This window comes from Oryzias latipes, chromosome 16, assembly GCF_053564925.1.
Source record: "Oryzias latipes strain Hd-rR chromosome 16, Olatipes_Hd-rR_3.1".
In the NCBI taxonomy this organism is placed as follows: domain Eukaryota; kingdom Metazoa; phylum Chordata; class Actinopteri; order Beloniformes; family Adrianichthyidae; genus Oryzias; species Oryzias latipes.
In genome coordinates this window covers 24,820,745-24,843,921 of record NC_136252.1, presented here as the reverse complement: position 1 = coordinate 24,843,921, position 23,177 = coordinate 24,820,745, and the positions used below count along the sequence as shown (strand labels likewise).

The window sequence follows — 23,177 nt, the reverse complement described above, 5'->3', positions numbered from 1 at the left end:
TTTTTGATTTTCTTTCTGATTAGTACAAAATGATTCAAGGAAGGAAGGAAGGCACAGATTTTGATGCACCACATTTATCTGTGTCAGCCCACAACCGAAGCAGGAAATTCTGACAGCAAGAATCTGTCAATTCTGAAATCTTTATTATACTGTAATGTCTATCTGAAAACAAATAAAGAAATCTCTGTGACAGAAAAAGTAAAGAGCAGCAGCTGGATTCAGGGAGCTATATGGCCAAAGTTGGGCTGCTGCCACATATTGCAAAAATGCATTTGCAATAATATAGATGATTTAGACAGAATTTAAGTCACAATTTGTTGCTGGAGCCCATGTGTGGCAGTCAGAGGTGGAGGATGCAAATGCAAACTCCTGTACACAGAGGGTGAGGAAAAACAGGAAAGCTGTTGAATGAAGTACAATGATAGCCAGAGGAAAGAGACAAAATGTCAACCACTACTAGCCTAAAAAAACTTGGATAAGCAACGACTGGAATGACCGCAAATTTGCAATGGCCAAAGCGAGAACAGAGGGCTCTTTAAACCACAAAACACTGTTGTGTGGCAGCTTAAACCTGGTGTGACAGAGGGCAAAACCGAACAAGCTGATAAATCAATAAATAAACAAATAAATAAAATAAAACAAGCAAAACCAAACCCAAACAAGCTGCAAAATGAGTCAGACTATACAAAAAAAAAGGCTCCAAAAGGTAAGAAAAAACTAAAAATGGAAACTACAATTATTAGCAGCAAGAATAACTAAACACGTAGTTACTGAGTTACCAAGACTTAGAGACATTTTGGCTACTCGGCCTCCATGATAATTTATGCAGCATAGTTTGTATTTGAACTGAAATTTCATGATATATTTTTGTTTCAACCACACAATGATTAACGACTATATTTTTAATTTAAAAAATGAGTTTTAAGTATTTTTGTGGTTGCCACAAGTAAACAAAGTTAGTATTTTTCATCTGTTGATCCCAAAAAAAGTGACACCCAAAAGAAAAAAAAAAGGGATTCAGTCTGCTAATTTCTTAAAAGCTTGCTGAGCTTCGCAGTTGTTTAATAAATTTTTGTTTGTGTCAGAAAAAGAGGAGATTTTTCTTAAATAAATTGAGTGTATGACAAAAGCTGACCATGAATGCTAAGAACCAGAGAAACAGAGTTTTGTACAGAAAGAAGATGTGACAGCAATCATGGTTTAAATACGAATGATGAGAAAACACGAATCAGCTTTAAATTCTTTATTTGTCATTACTTGGTTAGTCAGATGGAATACTAACAGCTAATTATGAAGAGCTGCTGGACCAGGTATCTTTGGTTGAATCACTCAGTTGCTAGCCATGGTGCTGTCCAACCAGTCGCTGAAAATGCAGACCTGAAAGTAAACAGATCAGTGTTACAACAAATAATCACTGTGTCCATTGCATATTTATGCAACATGGCTTTTCCACAGCTGGAAAGTCGATTTTCTTTGAACGTTTTTCTTCTTTAAAAGTCACCTTGGCGTAGACACCGGGGTGGTTCCTCTCAGCACATCCATATCCCCAGGAGACAATTCCCTGCAGCTGGCCGTTGCACACAACGGGGCCACCAGAGTCACCCTGACAACAGAGAGCAGATGATGATGATGGAGGAGGAAAAAACAGTTGCATCCTATGTGATAAATATTCCATTTAAAAGGATGCTGAGTCTGTGAAAACCCATTCAAGTACCTGGCAAGAGTCCTTGCCTCCCTCCAGGTATCCAGCACAGAACATGGAGTTGGTGATCATGCCGGGGTAGGAGTTGCTGCAGTCACTGTCGGACAGGATGGGGATGTTCAGGCACTGCAGCTTGTCGCCGTCATCGGCTGGAGGAGAGAAAAGCAGATGGTGAACACCAGAGAAGAGAGAGACAATGTCTTTGTGTTTTACTAAATGAAGTTGTGCAAAGAGCAGGAATTAGAACTCACCGGGGCTCATGGTGTTACCCCATCCAGAGACCAAGCACATGGTGCCAGCAGGAGCGCAGCCGGAGGGCAGAGACACGGGCTGCACGTACTGGTTGAGGGTGGCAGGAGTGCTCAGCTTGATCAGCATGATGTCATTGTCAATGGTGTAGGAATTGTAACTGGGGTGGCGGATGACACGGGAGGAGGTGATGAACTGCTCGGTTCCGTCATTGTTCCGGATGTGGTGCTCTCCCAGACGCACCTCCACTCGGCTGAAAGACAATTCAGACAGGCGATGGGCTCAGCAAGTGACCAACCAACCTTCAGACTTCTTTCAGTCCAATGAGGATCTTTTCAGAAGAATTCTGTCTTCTTACGACTGGTAGCAGTGAGCAGCAGACACCACCCAGTTCTGATTCACCAGAGAGCCGCCGCAGAAGTGGTAACCAGCGTTCAGAGACACCTGATGGGGCTGGGAGTGGGGGGTGCACTCATACCCGCCGACGATCTTGTCATCGTCAAGGGCGACTGAAAACACAGCAGGAAGTTAAGGTCCTGCTTTCAGCTAAAAAGGTATAATGAATTTGAGTTACTTCTACTTTTTAACAATCAAGTTGATGTGACACTTACAGGCGGCTCCAATGAGCAGAACGAAGACCAGAGACCTCATGGCTGCTGAGTGATTCAGTTGATGAGACCACTTCACCTGCAGTCAGGGTTTATATCCTCAAAGGGAACTGCCCCAGCGCTTTCAGGACCCTCATTGGTCAGAAATGGACCAATCTCTGAGATTTGTTGCAGAGAAGACATCTTTTTTATTTCAAAGATAAGATATAGAAAATTTAAATTGTAAATTCAGACACAAATATGTAATTTGGTTTAATTGAAGCTCTTTGGAAAAAAAAAAGGAACTTAATTGTTTCACCAGGAAGCGTACACCTAAATTTGGTAGTTATTACAGTATTAGCAGTATTGTTTTTCATTTTTTCAATAAATGTATAAATATTTTCTTCAGGTCTATTGCCAGACCAACTTAAAGTAAAGATGAAAAAATACTTACATATTTTTGCAGGTTTTTTTTTTAGTATAAATTGAATTATTCTGACCTTTTTAGCATATTTTTACAACATCACATGCCAATTATACAGAGGGTAGGATATTAGTACAACCTGGTGGATGATGGACATTCAGTGATGTCATGATACTGGGGTTTTAAAAATGCAAATAAAAATCCTAGGACTTATGAGAAGGAAACATTTAACCTGGCTTTCGTTTAGACACAAAAATCTCAAATTAATCAATTCCTAACAGGTACTTCTGGATAGTCGGTGGGGAAATATTCTTTTTTTTCCCCCCAACTGATATCAGGACATATCTTATTAACAGTTGGCTTTCTCTGGGCAGGTTGTTTCTTCGCTATATTTGGATTTGTTTGAACATCATATCTCACAGCTGTGTTCTTCTCAGCAGGAAACAGAAATGAGGCAGATAGTTGTTAAATATTTCTACATGTGCTTTTTATTTTTTTAGTTTAATGCTTTTTGTACATTTCAATGCACGAAAAAACTGGTAAAAATAAGCAATTTTATAGCAGAACACCAACCTAATATGTCTTTATTTACTAATATTGATGGTGTTGTTTATTATTAAATTGTGTCAAAATAAGTTTTTATCAAAACACCAAGCCGTTTTCTTGAACTCACTCATCTCTTCTACTGGCTTTCCGCCCCCCCCGGAAGCCCCCAGGCTTACACCACTGACTGTGAATCTACACAGTTGTCTCCTCTGTATGGCGGCCCTAAAGTGCAATTCATACCAACAAATCACTCAATGCAAAAACGTTTTACAAATGATAAAAAAACAACATTAAATTTTAGTGATCAAAACAAAATTCCAGATTTAAAACACACACAAAAAAACTAAAGTTTGTTTACTTTTGTTTTCGAAAAACAAAAGTAATTTCCAGGTTAGGATAGTTGTTAAAAAATGAAACACAATAAAAAAAAACAGATAAGGTACTCTGTCATCGCTGATTGGATGATGACGTTTGATTCAATTGACATTTGAGTTTTTTCTTGACTATCCACATATTAATTACATTTTATGACTAGTACGGAGCATATCCATCATCTCTTCATGCAAAATTACTTTCTTATTGTGTTTCATTTTTAACCTTTCATGTGGATTTCTGGAAATTACTTTTGTTTTCTGAAAGTTCTTATTTATCCATTTATTTGGTTTATGGAATTTTGCTTTGATTTCTAAAATTTGTTTTGCTTTTTTAGTTGTTGCTATGACCTTTAGTATAGCAAAATTTGCACTACAGGGTCACCGTACCTCTCCAACCACAGTCTACTCACCACAATTCTGCAAGACTTTGAGAAGCAGGGTGAGAAATTGGGTCTGGAAATGCAAATTAAAAAAAAAAGCTAAGAAGACAATTGGGATATTCTCTCCAAGTCTGAGTTAGTCAGCACCATTAAGAAGTTTATGGAAACTTCTCCTCTCCTCTGCAGAGAACTTCAAATGTCTGTACAAAAAGTCTTGGGGAGCCTCTTCAATCTCTGTATTATGTGTGACCTGCAGACTCCCAGTCCGGGATAGAGAACATTAGGAGATCTTTCCTCTTTTCTATCTTCTCTTAGGTTATCTTAGGTCCAGAGTTTTGCTGCTCAGCTTTTAGAACACAGACGAGAAAACAATATTTGCATCGGGAGGGATCAAGATCCTCAATGCTAGTTTTAGGCTATTCTCTTAAGCTTCAGATAAATGCACCTTGATACATTTTACATTTTGATTACAACATTTTATGCTAGTTTTTCCCCTACATCTTTTAAAAACCAACTGTTAGTTTCTTTTAAGTGCCAACTTTGTCATTCTGTGACTGCTTTCTGCACATTTTTATTCACCCTCAGGGGACAATAAAGGTACTTGAACTGAAAGAAATTGAGTGTACTTGTTTTTCCAGGGAAGGAGATGTCGCCCTAAATCATTACACTGCATCCGCTAAAAGGTGTTGGTGTAACAATCAGCAGAGTTCTTTGCTCCACATGTTGACCCTGAAATCCAGTCGCTTCAGGCAGAATGTGAACTTAGAGCAAAATATAACCCCACACCAGAACACCCACATGAAGGACAGTCCTAACAAGCCCCCAGGCAGCCCATTTAAATCAGGCATCAGCTTCTGCAAACCTTTAGTGTAAAACTGTAGGTTGCTGCCCAAAACTGTCAACAACCCTTATTATATAGAAACTGGCCTCTTCATTTCCAAATAAACTACGTGAATTTAGAAGAACATCAACTTAATTTTTTGTCAATTTTGAATTTCAGCGTATAAAAACATGTTCAAGCTCGAGTTCTTGGTGACTCACAAAGAGCAACACTTTATAAAATTTCCAGACACATTCCAAATCAATTTAACTTTTAGAAGTTCAGCAGAAAGAAGCACCTATTTCAATATGAATGTATTTTAATAAGATTGAATTTAGTTTGTCCAGCTCTGTCCTTTAAAGCCAAAATTTCCCTTTTTAAAAAAAACAAAAATCGTTTTTCTTCCCCATTTCTCTCACATCAAGCCACCGCTTTTCAAATATCTCGGTGAAAACCTTTTCTAGCGCTACCTTTTATTACTGAAGTCATTGTATTACAGTTTACAAGTGTGTTGTAATTACTGAAAATAGCTGTATTGTAAGGAGACCTATGGTGGCCCTGAAGTTCAAATCATGTCAACAAATCAATTAAAGCAAAAACATACTAAAGATTACTACAAAATTTAAAAAAGAAAAAAAAATTAAATTGCTTTTTGAAAAATAAAAACATAAAAAAAAACATTTTGGAAAACAATAGTAATTTCCAGAAATCAAAATGAGATGTTAAAAAATTTCAATAAAAGGAGAAAATTTAATAAGGTAAGTATTATGGGACACAGCTGATTGGATGATAATGTTTTGTTTTGAAGAAGGAAAGCAGAAGGATGTTTTGTCTGAATTGTGGTGAAAAGCTGATTGATTGAGCAATCACCAAAGTTTTGCAGTGGCTGTGGCTAGAAGCTTAAAGAAATATCTTCTGTCAGAAGCAGTGACTGTATAAGAGAACTGGACGGAGCAAGTTTGACGTCACGCATGGATAACATATTTGAGCTGGTTGACAGTGAGCGATAGGAGTCGGTCTGAGTTAACGTCTCTATGGCAAATACTGTCACAAATCATGAGTAAGCTTGTTCCAAGTCCACAAGTGGCTCAGGAGAATCTGTCAATCAAATGTTCAATTAGCAAGTAGATGTTTAGAAAAAGGTATCAGCTAGGATGGTCATTCTGACCAATAGAATGACTGAGGAATAGCTACTTATTTCTCAACAGAAGTCTATGGATTATTGGCTTCTAAGAGCCAGTGGGTACTTCCTGTTTGGAACGCAGGTGGAGAGTGATCGCTTAGTCCAGTTACCTGCATACAGTCTATGGTCAGAAGATATTACCATGGCAAATAACTTCCAGTTGAAAGGGTGATCAAATGTTATCATCCAATCAGCAATGTCCATAATACCTACCTTTTCTGGTTTCTTATTTTGTTTTTAGCATTTCATTTTGAAAATTTGTTTTATTTTCCAAAACACTTCTTTTTATTTTTTTCCAGCTTTTTCTGAATTGTCAAGCAAATGTAAAATTGAATCCTTATAGCTAAAGCCTAAGTGAGGGTGTGATTATGTTTATGTCCTGCAGTCTTCTTGTAGTTTTGTTCGTCCTTTGTGTTTCATAAAACACAGTAAAAAACTTGCCAACATTCATTTTAAAGTGTTACCAAAGGCTTTGCTCCACACAAGTTAGCAAAAATCAACCTAAGAGTCCCAATGGTGAACCAACACTCACACAACAGAAATGGATACAAAGTCATGCATGAAAGTTATCCTTTTGTGCAAGACAAGTGTCTAACTCATGAATATCTGTAGCTCCCTGAGTCCTCTCAGGGAATGCTGATTTAACCTTTACTTCAATTCCGGCTTTAAAACGTCACTTGATGACCTTTTTTGATCAGCACTAGCCAGTCTTTGAAATTCACAGATTTTGTTGAAGATTTACTCAGTACGGTACAATGTGTTGGTAATTTTTTACAGAATTATTAAATCAGGAAAGAATGGGCCTAATACATGTGTGATGATTCTCACTGTTTCCCTAATGGATTAAACAATGTTGGCAGATCTGGTTTAGCTGCACACAGGAAGATTTACGAATCCTTTGACAACAAAGCACTAAGCATATCAAAAACCATTTGTTGATACAATTTAATCTAAAATTGTGCAGACCTGCCGAAAACCTGATTATAAATCCCACTTTTGATCTTTGCAATGAATGGGATTCCAAATGTTTTTTTTAAGCGAATGGCAGTGGATTTTGCTAACAAAAAAACTGTTATGTTTAAAGTTTAACATTTAGTTTACTATTTTATTTTATGTTTTGTTACTTGATCTTTCTGGGATTACTACCCTTCAAATGATCTGTACAAGGAACAGTGAGTGTTTTTGCACTGTGGTTGTGAAAAAAGCCATCTGTTGTCCAGCGTCAAGGTTACTGATGGCTTTCACCAGCAGACAAAAAAATATTTTTTCAAATTATACAAAAGTTTTTCTCTTGCATACTTTTATACATTTGGGATAAATCCACATGAGAACTTATTTATTTTTATACTATTAATTTGCTTGTAGATGTCAACATTTAAGTGGTTTTTGGTCATTTGACTTGTTCCTTTCGGCTAAATTTCAGACCAAATAAATATTTGACTTTCCATCGTCCACAACTAGTCCTTTCAGGACTGGTCAAAGATAACAGTGGGAGGTGTTCTCAGCGTGTAAAACAAAAAAAAACAAAAAAGAGGAGAGTTACCTTCTATAAAAACCAGGGTTGGAGGTGAAGTCCTGTCATCATCAGGATCACTCAGCAATCATGAGGTCTCTGGTTTTTGTTCTGCTCATCGGAGCTGCATGTAAGCATCTTTTTGGAATAGAATAAAATCACATCCTACATAAAAATATGATAGATGTTTAAAATTTTATACTGTGTTTTCAGTCGCCCTTGACGACGACAAGATCGTCGGCGGGTATGAGTGCACCCCCCACTCCCAGCCCCATCAGGTGTCTCTGAACGCTGGTTACCACTTCTGCGGCGGCTCTCTGGTGAATCAGAACTGGGTGGTGTCTGCTGCTCACTGCTACCAGTCGTAAGAAGACAGAATTCTTCTGAAAAGATCCTCATTGGACTGAAAGAAGTCTGAAGGTTGGTTGGTCACTTGCTGAGCCCATCGCCTGTCTGAATTGTCTTTCAGCCGAGTGGAGGTGCGTCTGGGAGAGCACCACATCCGGAACAATGACGGAACCGAGCAGTTCATCACCTCCTCCCGTGTCATCCGCCACCCCAGTTACAATTCCTACACCATTGACAATGACATCATGCTGATCAAGCTGAGCACTCCTGCCACCCTCAACCAGTACGTGCAGCCCGTGTCTCTGCCCTCCGGCTGCGCTCCTGCTGGAACCATGTGCTTGGTCTCTGGATGGGGTAACACCATGAGCCCCGGTGAGTTCTAATTCCTGCTCTTTGCACAACTTCATTTAGTCAAACACAAAGACATTGTCTCTCTCTTCTCTGGTGTTCACCATCTGCTTTTCTCTCCTCCAGCCGATGACGGCGACAAGCTGCAGTGCCTGAACATCCCCATCCTGTCCGACAGTGACTGCAGCAACTCCTACCCCGGCATGATCACCAACTCCATGTTCTGTGCTGGATACCTGGAGGGAGGCAAGGACTCTTGCCAGGTACTTGAATGGGTTTTCACAGACTCAGCATCCTTTTAAATGGAATATTTATCACATAGGATGCAACTGTTTTTTCCTCCTCCATCATCATCATCTGCTCTCTGTTGTCAGGGTGACTCTGGTGGCCCTGTTGTGTGCAACGGGCAGCTGCAGGGAATTGTCTCCTGGGGATATGGATGTGCTGAGAGGAACCACCCCGGTGTCTACGCCAAGGTGAAGCAAAGTTTTCTTTTTTAAATTCCTAATTTTAACCGAGAGCATTTGACACTTTATGCCAACTGTCTTCCTCAAAACTGTTGTACTAAAGTTGATGTTTTTCCCCCCAATGGTCAGGTCTGCATCTTCAGCGACTGGCTGGATAGCACCATGGCCAGCAACTAAGGCGGACACCTTTCCCACCATCTCACACAGCTGCATCACTTCTCTTATTTCAATCTACATGTTGATGTGGAGTTTCAAACATTTTGCAGCCGGTTACTTTCAGGGCCAATAAAATCTTAAAGCTCAACTTTTCCTTTTGTCTCATGTGTTTTTCCATTTTAAAGTGACTTTTGTAGTACAACCTATCATATTCATGTGTGCTTTTTAAAATTATCACAAAAATATGGTGAGGAATCTGCAGATATATTTACCAGCACTTTGGAATTAGGATTGATATAATTTAAAGATTCTTGAGTTCTTTTTGCTAAATGAGTGTTTACTTCTTGGAGAATTAAATGTCTTATTCTGACTTATTCAGTCTAGATGTATAAAAAATATCTCTAAAAATCTGAAAGTTATAGCAGCAACAGAGAATGTAAGTAGTATTCTTCCACATTTAAATATATTTGCTATTTTAAAATGTCTTGTACTCATACACATAATGTATATGTTTGTACACACACACACACACACACACACATACACATCCCTTTATAGATAAAAAATAATAAAGCAAATTAGATGAAAGTTTACTTTTAAAATATTGGAGAAAAATTTAGTCTAATTTTTACCAAATACATTATAACAGCTTATTTTAACGATCATCTGATCTTGTATTTGAACAGTATCCCCCTCTCTTTCCGGTGCGGAACCGAAATGCAGTTCCATGACCAAGTCGGACGCATTTCCTGATGCACAGTGACTGTCGCGCACAGAAACAACGTTAGCGTTGACATTCATTGACCTTATAGTTTCTTTATTTGGTTTCCCGTTCAATGTTGCTGTGATTGGGTTTAACACGGAGGGGTGACTGTCTTAACGGTCTCAGTTCATTTTTTTTTCACGGACTCCCGTCAGCCGTCTCACCACCACCATGCGTCTGACGCTGCAAACGCTGATCTCCCACGGGCGGGTGGCGCGGAGGATGGGCCTGGGTCCCGAGTCCAGAATCAACATGCTGCGGAACATCTTAACCGGACTGGTGCGACACGAGAGGATCGAAACCACGCTGGCCCGGGCCGATGAGGTCCGTTTTTACGCAGAAAAGGTCAGATTTTAAAGCCGTTATTTATTATGCTTGACTGTTGTTTGCGGCTAAAACATCTGGAAACACCGAGTCCATGTTGATAAATGTGTTTTTACCTCTCCAGTCTTTAAATCACTTTTTTACGTATTTCCCCCGTCAGCTTCCAATAGTTCTCACATCTGAACCCAGCTGTCAACTATGGCAACTTTTTCAAATGTATTTTCTCTTAATAATATTATATATAAACTCAGATGTTGTGATTTAGTTCTGCAGAAATGTTCCTGATCGGTTTTGAAGTAACACAAATATTACTGTTTTTTCTTGTTAAAACTTGGTCAAACCAAATGCCCCCCAACTAAATCAATGCGGCAATCTACTGTAAGTGGATAAAATCACAAATTGCCCTCTAATAAATATCTACACATTGGATAATCCATTTGTCTAAATGTATCCTCCTGGACTCTGGATAGAGATTTGAAACCATCATCGTATCACTATTCTGTCTAGAATTTTCTAATCTTGAATTACTTTAAATATTTCTCTTTTGTCCCCACTTTCTAGCTGATTGACTATGCCAAAAAGGGAGACACTGATGAAAAGGCAATGAAAATGGCTTCTTTTTGGCTGACAGTAAGTATCTACAGCTATTCTCTGAAATATTGTTTTTATGTAAAACAGATGATGTTGAAGAAAATTTGTCATCTTCCATTTGTAGGAAAAGGATCTAGTCCCAAAGCTGTTTAAGGTCTTGGCTCCACGCTTTGAGAAGCATTCTCAGGGCTTCACACGGATGGCCCGCCTTCCTAACAGGGAGAACCTGGACAGAGCTAAGATGGCTGTTCTGGAGTACAAAGGGAACCCCTTTCCACCGCTCTATCCTGTGAAAAAGGAGAATGAATTGACTCTCATCAACCAGCTGCTCAAAGGCTACAGAGAAGAGAAGACACAGGAGCTGGCTGCAAAGAACTGACTTCCAAATGTGGCAAAGTGACTCGAGCATTTCTTTACAGGAAAAACGGCTGAAACGCTCATTAAGAACGATTCTTTGAAACACTGGACTGAGTGTGAATTAATAAATGCTATTTCTTTAAAAATAAAATGAGCGTCCCCTGTTTTTCTAATAGTTTGTACTCAACATGCAGGCCCAATAAACACTTTTTAAAATTCTGTTTGGACGGGAAAAAACGATTAAGCTGTTCTTTTTTTCCCCGTTTACATGAAGGCGTATTAAATGTAACGCATGGCAGAGAGAGTATCATTGCTTTAGACTGGTAATAGTTTTGCTTTTACTCTCAGACCTGTTGACTTTAAAAAAGTAGGGAAAAATTAAGAAATTTTGTTCAATTCTCCTGGGAAATAAGTAGAAGAAACTCAAAGAGATCATTAAACTGCATTTAATTTAGTATTTTAGGGGGGGTTGTTCCAAGAAAAGGATGTATAACTTTGCAATGTACAGAAAATGTTACTGTGAACAACTAAACAGTCAATGCTGAGACAATTTTTCATTTCTATTGGAGAATGAGTCGGTATGTCTGTCCAAGCATCATTTGTGTGTACAGTGAGAACATTTGCGCCGTTTACTCACAAGTTCGGTCATTCATTCAGATTTTTGTCAGTAATCTCTTGAAATGTCGAAGTCTAAAAAGGTGGAGGTAGTGATTCAGTACGAGACGATTTTACCTCCATGTCGAAACGAGGCAGACTTCATTCCTTATCCTGAGTCGTGCCGGACATCAGTGGGGGGGGGGGGGGGGGGGGGATAAAACCTTCTAATGCTTTTTCTTTGTACACGAGAAATCTACATTAAATTTAAATCAAAAGTATAAAATAATTGTGCTTATGCTGAATCTTTTTTTGTACATAAGGTAAAAACGTGATGTACAGTAACTGTATAATGATCTGTATAATATCACTTTAAGAATTTTTTAATTAGTTGTAAAAAAAAATAATTTTGATTGAGGATTTAAACCAGGGTTGTCTGAACTTTTTGCAAGGAGAGTTGGTCTGTATTTTTTGAACCCTTATGCTCCAATTAAATGTTAAATACCAATTTAATGCAAAACAGAATGACAGAATTTAGCCAACCACAGGGAAGAAATTGTACAGTTTTTTGGAAAGTGCTGGGGGTTATTGATTTCATGACAGGAGCCTGCGGGCTGATGAAAGCTTGAATGGGGGCCGGACTTTGGACATGCCTGATTTAAACCATTCAAAAAGTTAATTATTTATAAACATTTATACATTAAAAAAAAGAAAACCCATGTATATGATTATTCAATTTAGCGTTTTATGTTAAATCAGATTAAATTCATTTTTTTCTAAACACAGTCCAATAAACTACATCCAAAGCTGATATCTGCCCCAAAATTGAGTTATTTTCATTGATTTAAGTGGACTAAACCGAAGTTCATAAATGTTAAATAACAGGGGTATTTCAAACTTTCAAACTTCACCTCACCATGCACTTTGGTTCTCACCTTAGGAACAGCTGAGAGACCAGTGCCAGAGACCCACAGGGTCTGCAAGAGTTTGTATCTTAAAAAATCAAATCAAAAGACCCAAAACCATTTATAAACCATTGAGAGAAGTTTAAAACCAGACTCCATAAATCCACAAACGTACGAGCTGCTGAGGTAAAGTTGGAGATAGGTAGGATGCAGGAATAACACAGGATATTGGCAGTAATTATAAACCAATCAGTGCTACCCACATCAGATAACCCCCCAGGCTGGAGTCTGTCCCTGTTGTGTTTTACTTTAACGCTCTTGTAATGAGATACTAAACACTATAATGAGATATAGATGTGACTCATTCATTGGAGTTAACTGAACCATAACAGCCCCTCCAATTATCAGGAAATAACACGCAGCTGGGAAAAGCCTTAAATAAAAGCATATCTTTTATTATTATGGCAAAAAGTGTATATGTACAGCATATTTAGAATTATTTGACACCATTAAAATGCATTTGAACAGTGCTTTAGTGATGTGCTCTTAACCAGGTCACTCGGTGAAACCTTAAAATCTGTGCTCTTCTGTCATTCACACAAAACCTCTTCAAGTTTTCTTCTGCTAGTCTTTGTGTCGTTCTGGCAACCAAAGGTCAAACACACCAGGCTGAAGCTGCAAAACGCGTCCTTCAGCCCGTCGAGTCATTCCTCGTCTGTTCAGTCAAGACATGGCAACAGCAGGCAAGACACGCCGAATGCAAACCACACATGTGATCAGAAACAACAGTTAGTATTCAAGTATCGCTCAGTTTCACAAACTACGTTACACCTCTGACTACACTCTTACAATTTACACGCCACAGTCCTAACACCAGGGAACATCCATGACAGCAAGGCTTCCACCGGTAAATCTGTGGGTCATCAGCTCAGCAGTGTGTCTAAGTTGAGAAAAAAAATCCCCCGATTTATTAGTGCTTCCAACTCTTCTTTTAAATTAATTTTTCCGTAAAATGTCCCAAAAAAAGTGTATGAAATCTGTACTATTTACAAGTGTACGCGTCTGGGACAGCAGTCCGTCGAGTGAAAACAGGAGTTTCAAAGCAGCCTCACAGGGTGACGTTACCACGGATCAACAAGACTAATATCAGGAACATTAAAGTGCTCCATGCAGGACAGACGAAATGTACAGTTGTGTGGCTGTTTTCACAGTTCATCTACTTTTGTTTTTTTTGTTTTTACCATCAAGCTCATACAAGGGGGATACAAAAAGGTTCATATTTATTCCGTTTTTTGCTCTGTATAAACACTGAAATGCTAAAAGAAGCCACCAAATAAAATATTCATGTTACAGGTACAACACAGAGGTAAGGACGGGGGCACCTGTATCTTTCAGAAAGAAAAGAAAATTTACATTATGGGTGAGCTGCTGAGGAAAAGGGCTTTTTAGTGCCGCATCACTTCATTTGTCCATTTAAAAAAAACACACACACAAAAACATTGAAATAACACTGACTTAGGACTCCTTTTGTTTAGAGAACAGCTCATAATCTTTAGGTTTGGCATAAAATTAAAACTTTTGTGGTTAAAAAATATACCGCAGCCTCGTCGATGCATTTACAAAGGTGTGAATCTTAATGTGCGCGATAAGCAAATATTGGAGGGAGTAGAAGAATACAGCAGAAAATGCTAACATGCATGTTTTAGAGGTGCCCTAACAGGAGACGAGGAAATATTACACTTCCTGGATTAAGAATATAAATGAACCCAAGTAGACTTTCTATAAAGGAAATATATTTATGCTTTATAAAAACGTTTTTTAGACAAAAAAATCTTCTTTTAGATGAGTATGTTTGTAATATCATAAGTAGAAATAATATTGTCTTTTGAATTCGATCTATACTGAACATTAGCTTTCCACAATTCTCACTATATACAAGCTTTTATGGGCGAGCCATCAATGCCTCATGAATTTTTGAAAGAAAGCATTTTAAGAATTTTGTTCATCTCCACATTGTGCACAGCTATTCTATTGCTCTGGCTACATCCACTTTGTCATTTCTCTCCCTGTGTGTCTTCTACTGGTCAACATCAAATATTTATTGCTTCTTTTTTTTTTTTTTTTTTAACAAGCTCAGCACTCGGGTCTCTGTCATTTCCCCTTCACTTCTGTCGCCGTCACGTCTACTCACAGGTGAAAAGGGAGTCTCCTGTCTTCTAATTTCTCTTTTTTAGTTCATTCTTTCAAAGTAACTCCTTATTAAATACACTAAGTGACTGTGCTTTAGCTTTGTCATCTGCCTGTTCCCATCATAAACACTCGGTTTCATCGTTGTTTTTTTCCTTTCCATTTTTTATGCCTTGGTTCCAAAACCAGCTCCGCCACCGCCGCTCTGCATGCTGAAATACTCTGTGAAGGAGGGGAGCCGCGGGGGCAGTGGGGGTGAGCGGGAGGCTGGGCGTGGAGGTATAGGAGGTGGAGGTGGGGGCAATATTGAGGTCAGGTCAGCGGTGGTGGTGATGATCTTCTGTTCACTGTTCCTGGGCACGTCTGGCCCTTTGCGAGCAACTGTCTCCTCTACCGTCTTCACTGGATCCTACGGGGGGAAACAGGAAAACGAAAAAGCATTTTGCATTTTTTGACTTTATAAAGGTTAAAATGTGAAAGGAAGAATATTAAACTATATTTTGAGAAAACCATCCATACATAAGAAAAACTATAGCTTTAAACTTATAGTAATGTCTTTAACTCATCGTTATCTTTGAGTTCTTTGCACAAAGCAGTGTTCAAGTGTTAAAGAATCTGATCACCTTTGATCTATTTTAAAATCTTTTCTAGTGGTTTTTAAATATTATTATGCTGTTTTTAGCAAAAATAAAAAATAAACTGTCATTTTCCAGCACATAGTTTCTGCAGGGCGGCAGTAGTTGATCAGAAATTTGCCTCTGAATTGTGGGTGGGACCCTTCCCTCCCCAATGCTGAGACCTCTATTTACACGCTCTCCTGCTAGCTTACAGCCCCTCCCACCCCCAGCGTAACATGAGCAGTGCAGCTTGGGTTTTGGTCAGAACCAGATGTCAGCTCAGACGAGGAAAACAAAGACACACACGGATCTGAAGCAGAGCAGGGAGCTTGTGATCCTCCCAGCGTATTTCCTATGCAACAAAAACGATCTTTTTCTAACGGCATTTTTCCATCTGCTCCTAATTCACAATGATTTGAAAGAAATACCAAAACATGGGATTCTAAGCTGAATTTTCTTTATGTACACCATCATCTTAAAAATACTAACTGAACACAATTTTCATCGAAGCGGGTCTTTAATGTGTGGTTCTGTTTTTTAAACTTAATCAACCAACAGGAAATAAAACAACTTGAAAAATAAATGTTTTTTTCTCTTTCACAGTTATAAATGCTTACCAGGTATAATATTTGCACTCTTCCTGCTTCTTCCAATGATACTTCAAACTACCATCACAGCATGGTGCACCATGGGAATCGTTTATGTTAGCCACATACAGGTGCTTGGTTTCTGCTTATGCTCCAATATAAAGTAATGACTAGCTAAACAGCAGGTGAGTGAGAAACCTGCTGAGGTTTGCTGTGCTTGCCAAATTGTTTAAGGTAAGTTCAACTTTCAGACCATAGTGATCCATCAGTGTGCAACACTTCAGCTCATGGGAGAACTTTACTACAAAAAAAACCATCAAATCAAATTCTGTATGTAGAAACACTTTCAAAAAAGAAAAAAAAAATGATCAAAATAGAAAATGTTGCTTGGTGTTTTGGAATATAAATAAAAGAAACACAACTAAATAATAACTAACAATTAGTTGAACAAAAAAGGGTAATTTACACTCTGTAAATTATTTATTGTAGTATGTGCTTCAAAGGCAGAATGTGTCTGTATGATTACAAAAAATTAAAAAAAAGATTGAATAAATGTGAATATCTGCTTAGACTCAATTAAAGCCTCCTCCTTCTGGCCCATAGCAGGGGTCTGGAACCTGAGGCTCCGGAACACCACGCGCCTCTATTATTCTTCCATCATGGAGCTTTAGCTTTAAAGAAAAACACTAACAGATATGATAAATAATGAGTTTGTTGGCATTTATGTTAAGATTTTTATACCGAGGTGATCCTATTTTAGTAAAAGATTTTTTTTAAACCATTGCTGGGATTTCACTAAATTAAGGGATTAAAATGCTTTATCCGTCTTCCAAGATGGCAATTTCAGATTGCTAAGCAAAATGATGGTTAAAGGTTCAACCAATTGTCAGAAATATTCATAATAAAAGTACATTTAAAACATGTATTCTTATCTTCAGCTGCACAACAGTTGCTGTTAAGAGGCAAAATGGATTTATTGCAGCAGGAGGATCTTATTTGACGTTACATTTTATTTTGAAAAAAACTATACTATCAAAAGTAGAAGTAAAAGTTATCAAAAAAAAAAAAAATATATATATATACATTTATTATAATTTAATTATTATAAATATTTTCAGAATTGAATGGCTTCACACAAACAAAAGTAAGGTGTGTTGTTCTAAACAAAGCGTAACTTTGTGGTACTCATTGGGTTTTGGTCAGATACTGAACCAAATGGTTCTGGTAGCATTAAAGGTTGCAGTGCCTGGACTAAACTGAATGCATACATACAAAATATATACTTTTCTTTTTTTTTTTTTTTAAATAAAACAGTAAAAAAAATCCTGAATGGAAACTTATGGTCTGAACTGCTTTTTTAGTTAAATTATAGCAGAATAAATGATAAGTTGTTTGTGTGTGTTAAATTAGTTCTCCAGAATTATTTAACTCATGATGTCAAGCTCAGACACAGAAAATGTCAATTTGCGAATTCTTACAACAACCTATAATTTGATTCGCCTTCATGGTGAATTTTAGGTTCACCATCTATTATTGAATCATCTAACATTTGATAGTAACAGCATTACCCATGAAAAAAGGCTACATTTTTGGAGGTTAGAAAAAGCTTTTTTAGTGGATACTGCTTCCTTCCCATCATAAAGGCTAATCCCTTTCAGCTCTGATCACAAGCATCTGCTGCAGCTTCTTCTCTGCACTCAGAGGGTGAGAGACTGGATCATCAGAGTGCTGCTGCAATATTGAGCTGGATTTAATTTTAGATGCATGTTGCATGGCTTTTATCCTTTACTATTGAAAGGTGCTCATTAGATTAATTATCTTGTTCAAGCTTGAGCGCAAATATTAACTGCTCGCTTGAATGGTAATTACAAAATTGATCTAAAAGAATGAGGGACACTTTTATCTTAATTTTCTAAAATCTGCTTGTGATTTGCTACATCTGCATCACCAATTTTTACATTCTCACAGGTTTGTTTATGTAAGTTATAGGTATCATTAAAAAAAAAGGGTCTTTCTGTAGCAACACGCTACCATGGTGTTCAGGAAAGGACATTTTTCAATCCTGCTGCAACACCACTTTGAGGGTTTTAGTCACCAAAGTTGCAGGGGTTTAATTAAACAACAAATGTATTGGATTTCTTAAAGCTCCCCACTAAAAATCGTGTGGTAACATTAAACTCAAACAAAAAGAAAAATAGTAAAACAATAAAAAAAAGTGACAGCAATTTTTTTTTTGTCTATTGGGAAATTTAAATGGCTTTCTTCACATCTTTTCTTTAAATTCATTGAAAGTAATGAAATAAGGTCACACCGTTAGTTTTACATGACATTATGTGGATGCTAGGAGGCCAGAATTTGAAGGTAATTCAGGAAATCAGATGAAAAACGACCACATCAGCTTTATAGACGAGTCAAAAGAACCTTAAAATAAATCCGTAAGAAGGTCTCACCATTAGTGCAAAAACTCTGTCTCTCTCAGGTCTTGGTTAAAACGCATAGCACTGAATTTTGCAGGAGTTGTAATTTATTCAGGAATTTTTTAAAAACCAAAAGAACAAGTACAGAAAAAAGGAAGGAAGGAATTCTGAAGGTGTCACAAAGGTAGAGAAGTGCCTTTCTTTACATTAAAAATATCTAACTAGTTTAGAAGTACGAGATGTGCTTTTTTTTTTTTTTAACAGAAAAGGCAGTCTGAAACACCCATTGATGAAAAACTTTAAAGGTGTGCATCAAACAGTGTCATTTTTTTGAGGTTCTTGATAATAAATACTAGAAAGATTCTTATGTTTCATCTTTTTTCTCAGCCTCAAAAGATCAGTTTTGTCCCCACAGTTTACTTTGTCTTCAAATCAAATCAAACTTTATTCGTAAAGCACTTCTCACACTCATGTAAAGCAAAGTGCTTTGTATAGTAAAACATTTTTCAATTTAAAAAATCACAAGTGTTACCATACAGGAAAAAGAAAATGATTTTTAAATAAGAAGGAGAAATCTTCATGTCAGTTAGTGAATAATCTGGAGACATGTAAACATGCCGCTACAAACCAGCTTTGGAAAAGGAAGCCATTGAGAAAAGTCAGTTTAAGCAAGAAAAGGTTGAAAAGAACGGGGCCCAAACTAGAACCCAGTGGCACATCACAGATAATTCCAGACCTTTCAGAGAAAACAACACAAGAAACGTACTTTACTTCACTTAAAAACAACTTTTTTTTAAATTAAATATTTCATGAAAAAAATTAAATGGTCTATTGTGTCCATATGTCAAAATAATTATGAGATCATCCAGATATCTCTCCCTCAACTAAAGAAAGAGCATGTCATTGTAAAGAAACTGTTCTTAAAAATATAGCTTAACAAGAATCAATATTTATTTTCCGATGGCTTTCCTTGTGTTTGATTTCTTTAGCTTTATTTAATCCCTCTTCAGGAACAGTTTCCACGTTTTCCATCCTCCATGCAGACTGGTTGCTCTGAATGCTTAAGAGGCACATAATTGCCCATAATATCACTGTTTGGAAAAACATGCTCATCTGCAGGGACACGCTCTCAGTCTACAGCAAGCATGTGTGACTCATCACCAACAAACAGAGAATTCAGGAAATATGGGGGGAGGCTGAGCTGAAGACAGAGGCATGCAAACACTGTCTATCAGCTCACAGCTTTGAAGGAAGAGTTGAAACAGTACTGTGGAGGGTTGGAAATGAGCATTTACTGAAATGTGGCAGAGGGCATGTACATTCTTCACTGGGTTTTTAGAAGTCTGCTTGAAACTTGAATCTACTCTGAAACTGCTCTTCATCTGCTCACTGACACACCCTGACACATTGGATCACATTAGGATTTGTCAAAGAAAGTAAACAATCACACAACACTAATGAGACAAACAACAGTTGAGGCCACCGAAACTGCCCATTTGTAGATCTTATTGGAAAGATTTCTCAAGTTTATGAATTTCTTTCCATATAAAACTAAATCGTGTAAATGTTTCTCTTCTTTTCTGAGCCTTTCCATTTGTTTATGTCTTCAATTTATAAACAACAAAAACTATAATGCAAAGAAATATTTCTTACACAAGTGAGGTGTAGTCAAAGCATTATTTTTCAAGAAGAACAATTACATTTTCAAATTAGGAGATTAGAAAATTAATCAAATGCCCTTTGCAATGCCATTTTTCACTTCCAAATACAAAAAGGGGGAAAAAAACCCAGAGTGCTTTCTGTTTGGCACCGTGAAGTAATTAAAAAGTTATTTTATTTTAATTATGTGAAGTAGTGAAGCCATATGCCATGACTAAGTAGATTGTTGCTGAGAACTACGTCTCCATAATGAGCAGATCTATTTCTGGATATGCATGTTTGGCAGCAGCTCAGGAGTCATGCCTATTCAGAATTAATCTACTCCAATACCAACATGTAGAGTCATTTAGAGCTTGATTTGATCACTGTACTGTATTTTGTAAGACTTTCGGGCTGCTTTTAAGAGACATAAAGAAGTGGGATCTATAACTACAATATCCGTGTCACATGTTTGCTTTAGTTTGGAAAAAAGATCCATATTTGATTTTTAATGCAAAAATGTTGTTGACTTGGTTGGTTTGAAGCTCCAAAAAATGGAATGTGCTGACTCTTTAATTTTAATCTCTAAAAAAAAAAAAAACTTTTTTAGAGGGAGAAATAATCCACTCGCCTAAGATTAGACTGAAAGCCTCAAGCAACCATGCAAACATTTGAACATAAATATCAGTTTGTAACTGTTGGAGAAGATTATGAAAATATAGAAGACAAAAGCTCGTCAGGCATGGCTCAGAATTTAAGTTTACTGCTTTTGTAATCAGTTTTTCAAAAAGTTCCATCATTCAAAAATATACATAAAAAATGTTAATGATTTTCCAATCCCCTGTGTGAATTTCATATCCTCTTTTTTCCCATTTCTAGTTCACACTACATGCAAGTTGACAAGAATAATGTTCTGCAAGTTTGCACATAGCATCCCAGCGTTCACACCATACTGTTTTTGCATGTTATTAAAGATTCAGAGCTTTTCTCTGTCACTTATTTTTATGCAGTAGGAAAGAGAGCACTAAAGGAATCTGAAATCTACCCAAGACAGTTCATAACACCTTCAATAGGTCTTGTCAACCCATCAACTCATTTGTATCAAATGTTTCGTCTTAAACTGCATTATGCTCCTTAGAATTCATCACATTTCTTCAAAACACCTTTTAAAAACATGTACTGATTCACTTCAGCAACTAACTGGAGGAATCTCATTATTTCAAAGAAGCATTCAAATGGCAAAATGTTCAAAAAAAATAAATAAAAAACAGAATGTAGTAGGACAAATCCAATTGCAAGCATTAAACTGTATTAATTGATGGAAACTCATTCAGAGACACAGTCGTACACAAGCTGCAAACTCACTTCAACTCAAATTTAAACTCTCAAATATCTTTCTAATCTAATTATTAATCACTTTAAGGACCAGTCCACTCCATTATCTTTTAAAATAAGTATCTAAAAATTCACATATTTAACAATATATAGTATTTAAAAATAATCTATGTGGCGCATCAGAATAGTTTACCTTATAACATAAAATTAATTTTAAAAAAAAAGACAAAGTAATTTCAATTGTCCTCAATTTAGAACTAAAGCTAAGGAAGGAGGTGTTTCAGTTCAGGATTTCAGCTTCTGGAATGATCTTCAACCACCAATCAAAGAGGCTAAACCAATCGACTAAACAAATCGACTTACGGACTGGATGGAAAACAGCTCGGTGAAGTTAGGTTGAGAATCTCCAAGAAAGGAGCTGTTTCCATAGGCATGATGGGGAAAACTCTCCGCTCCTTCACCTCCTTTAGGACTGGACAAAAGTATCCCGATCTGTGATGTTCGAACGTGATACGGGAAGTTTTTATTGGCAGCTGAGGGCCTTGTAATGACCTAAGACAGAAGGAGAGAAAAACAATATTGAAAACTAACGCATAGATAGTGTAGGAGTCACATAACGCATAGTCGAGGAACAGCAGGATTTGAATACAGAAGGAAACGGCGGGAGCAGAACAAGCCATTTGTGAAGAACAATGTGTTGAAGGTTAAAAAGTGGCAGATAATGATGTGTGGAGAACGCATTAAAAATGAGGCAGTGAAGAATCAAGCATGGTGAATAATGTATGACTGGCAGTGAATAATGTGAAGTTGAATAACTACGTAGGAGTGTCTGCATGAGTTTGCATGAGTGCTCGTGTGAAGTACGAACAAGGAAGACGATGTGAGCGTAGAGTTGGATGCCGAGCTGGATGCCGTTCACAATCTTCTCCCGAGCCCAGCGAGGAATCCCGAAGTTGGCGATCAGAGCCATGACGGGCACGGCGAAAAACCTGCGGCAGAGAAGGGAGCCGATTCAGGATAATAATGAGGAGAGAGGACATAAAGAAAACTGATGAGCATATGGAATGATAGTGAGAGCCAAGACAATGATGTAAAGCTCTCGGAGCGATAAAGATGGATGGAGAGGAGCAGATAATCACCACAGAGATAGTGCTGCCAATGAGGCAGAAATACTGAGACAATATTAGTCTTTGTAATCGGCCTTTCTTCTTGAGCCTCTGCTGTTATACATTCTGAATCAAGGTCTGAGATACTAAGCAAAGTAAATAGTATTTATACCTAGACTAACTAAGTAAGGATTTTTGAAAAATGGAATGTAAAAAGCCATTTATAGGTATGATAAAAATACAAAGACCGTCAAGACCATATCAAGGTCCTCCCTGTTAAATGGGTGATTTTACCTACTCTTTTATAAGACATTGCTTCAGTTTGTTGGGCTTTTCAGCTAGTCTCTTATTTTGTTAATCTTATTTGAACTTTTTCAAAGACTGTAACCATGATCAGCCACTTTGACCCTGAAGTGAACTTTCTGAAACTGGTGAAAAGTGGCGATTATGTAGAAAACCTTGAACTAGTGAATACTTTTCGACTGTTGGAAAATTTCTTGTATCCCTTTTCTAGAACACCAGGTACTCTAAAGATTGTCGCTTTTTCTGTAACATGTGATGGCATCAAACTTCTCTACAGCAGCACATTTCTTTGCTCTAGCACAAAACGGTTTCTAAAACAAGTAAATTTGATCAGCATTTCTTAGCTGTTGCTTTGC

The 23,177-nt window shown here is 37.5% G+C and overlaps 4 protein-coding genes across 4 annotated transcripts in view; 2 read left to right on the top strand and 2 right to left on the bottom strand.

The window, feature by feature from the left end:
• Nucleotides 1-1,228: 1,228 nt before the first annotated feature.
• Nucleotides 1,229-2,628, bottom strand: tryp (trypsinogen). Its single transcript, NM_001104900.1, is given in 6 exon segments — nucleotides 1,229-1,377; nucleotides 1,502-1,603; nucleotides 1,715-1,851; nucleotides 1,954-2,204; nucleotides 2,310-2,460; nucleotides 2,563-2,628. Coding segments are annotated over 6 exon segments (729 nt in total). The 5' UTR covers nucleotides 2,603-2,628; the 3' UTR covers nucleotides 1,229-1,329.
• A 5,122-nt stretch (nucleotides 2,629-7,750) lies between these two features.
• On the top strand, nucleotides 7,751-9,245 carry LOC101161921 (trypsin-2). The gene is made up of 6 exons (XM_020710279.3): nucleotides 7,751-7,908; nucleotides 7,992-8,142; nucleotides 8,248-8,498; nucleotides 8,601-8,737; nucleotides 8,849-8,950; nucleotides 9,071-9,245. Exons 1-6 carry the CDS (start codon nucleotides 7,869-7,871, stop codon nucleotides 9,116-9,118), a joined length of 729 nt encoding a protein of 242 aa, XP_020565938.1. The 5' UTR covers nucleotides 7,751-7,868; the 3' UTR covers nucleotides 9,119-9,245.
• Nucleotides 9,246-9,803: 558 nt separating this feature from the next.
• On the top strand, nucleotides 9,804-11,283 carry mrpl17 (mitochondrial ribosomal protein L17). The gene is made up of 3 exons (XM_004078013.5): nucleotides 9,804-10,205; nucleotides 10,746-10,814; nucleotides 10,900-11,283. Exons 1-3 carry the CDS (start codon nucleotides 10,032-10,034, stop codon nucleotides 11,152-11,154), a joined length of 498 nt encoding a protein of 165 aa, XP_004078061.1. The 5' UTR covers nucleotides 9,804-10,031; the 3' UTR covers nucleotides 11,155-11,283.
• Nucleotides 11,284-13,065: 1,782 nt separating this feature from the next.
• Nucleotides 13,066-23,177, bottom strand: part of tmem145 (transmembrane protein 145) — a 54,467-nt gene continuing 44,355 nt past the window's right edge. Inside the window, exons 13-15 of the mRNA XM_023964041.2 lie at nucleotides 22,281-22,401; nucleotides 21,776-21,964; nucleotides 13,066-15,227 (exon numbers count right to left, since the gene is read on the bottom strand). Of these exons, the coding sequence (XP_023819809.2) occupies nucleotides 14,985-15,227; nucleotides 21,776-21,964; nucleotides 22,281-22,401 (553 nt within the window). The 3' untranslated portion in view covers nucleotides 13,066-14,984. The remainder of the gene's footprint in view (nucleotides 15,228-21,775; nucleotides 21,965-22,280; nucleotides 22,402-23,177) is intronic.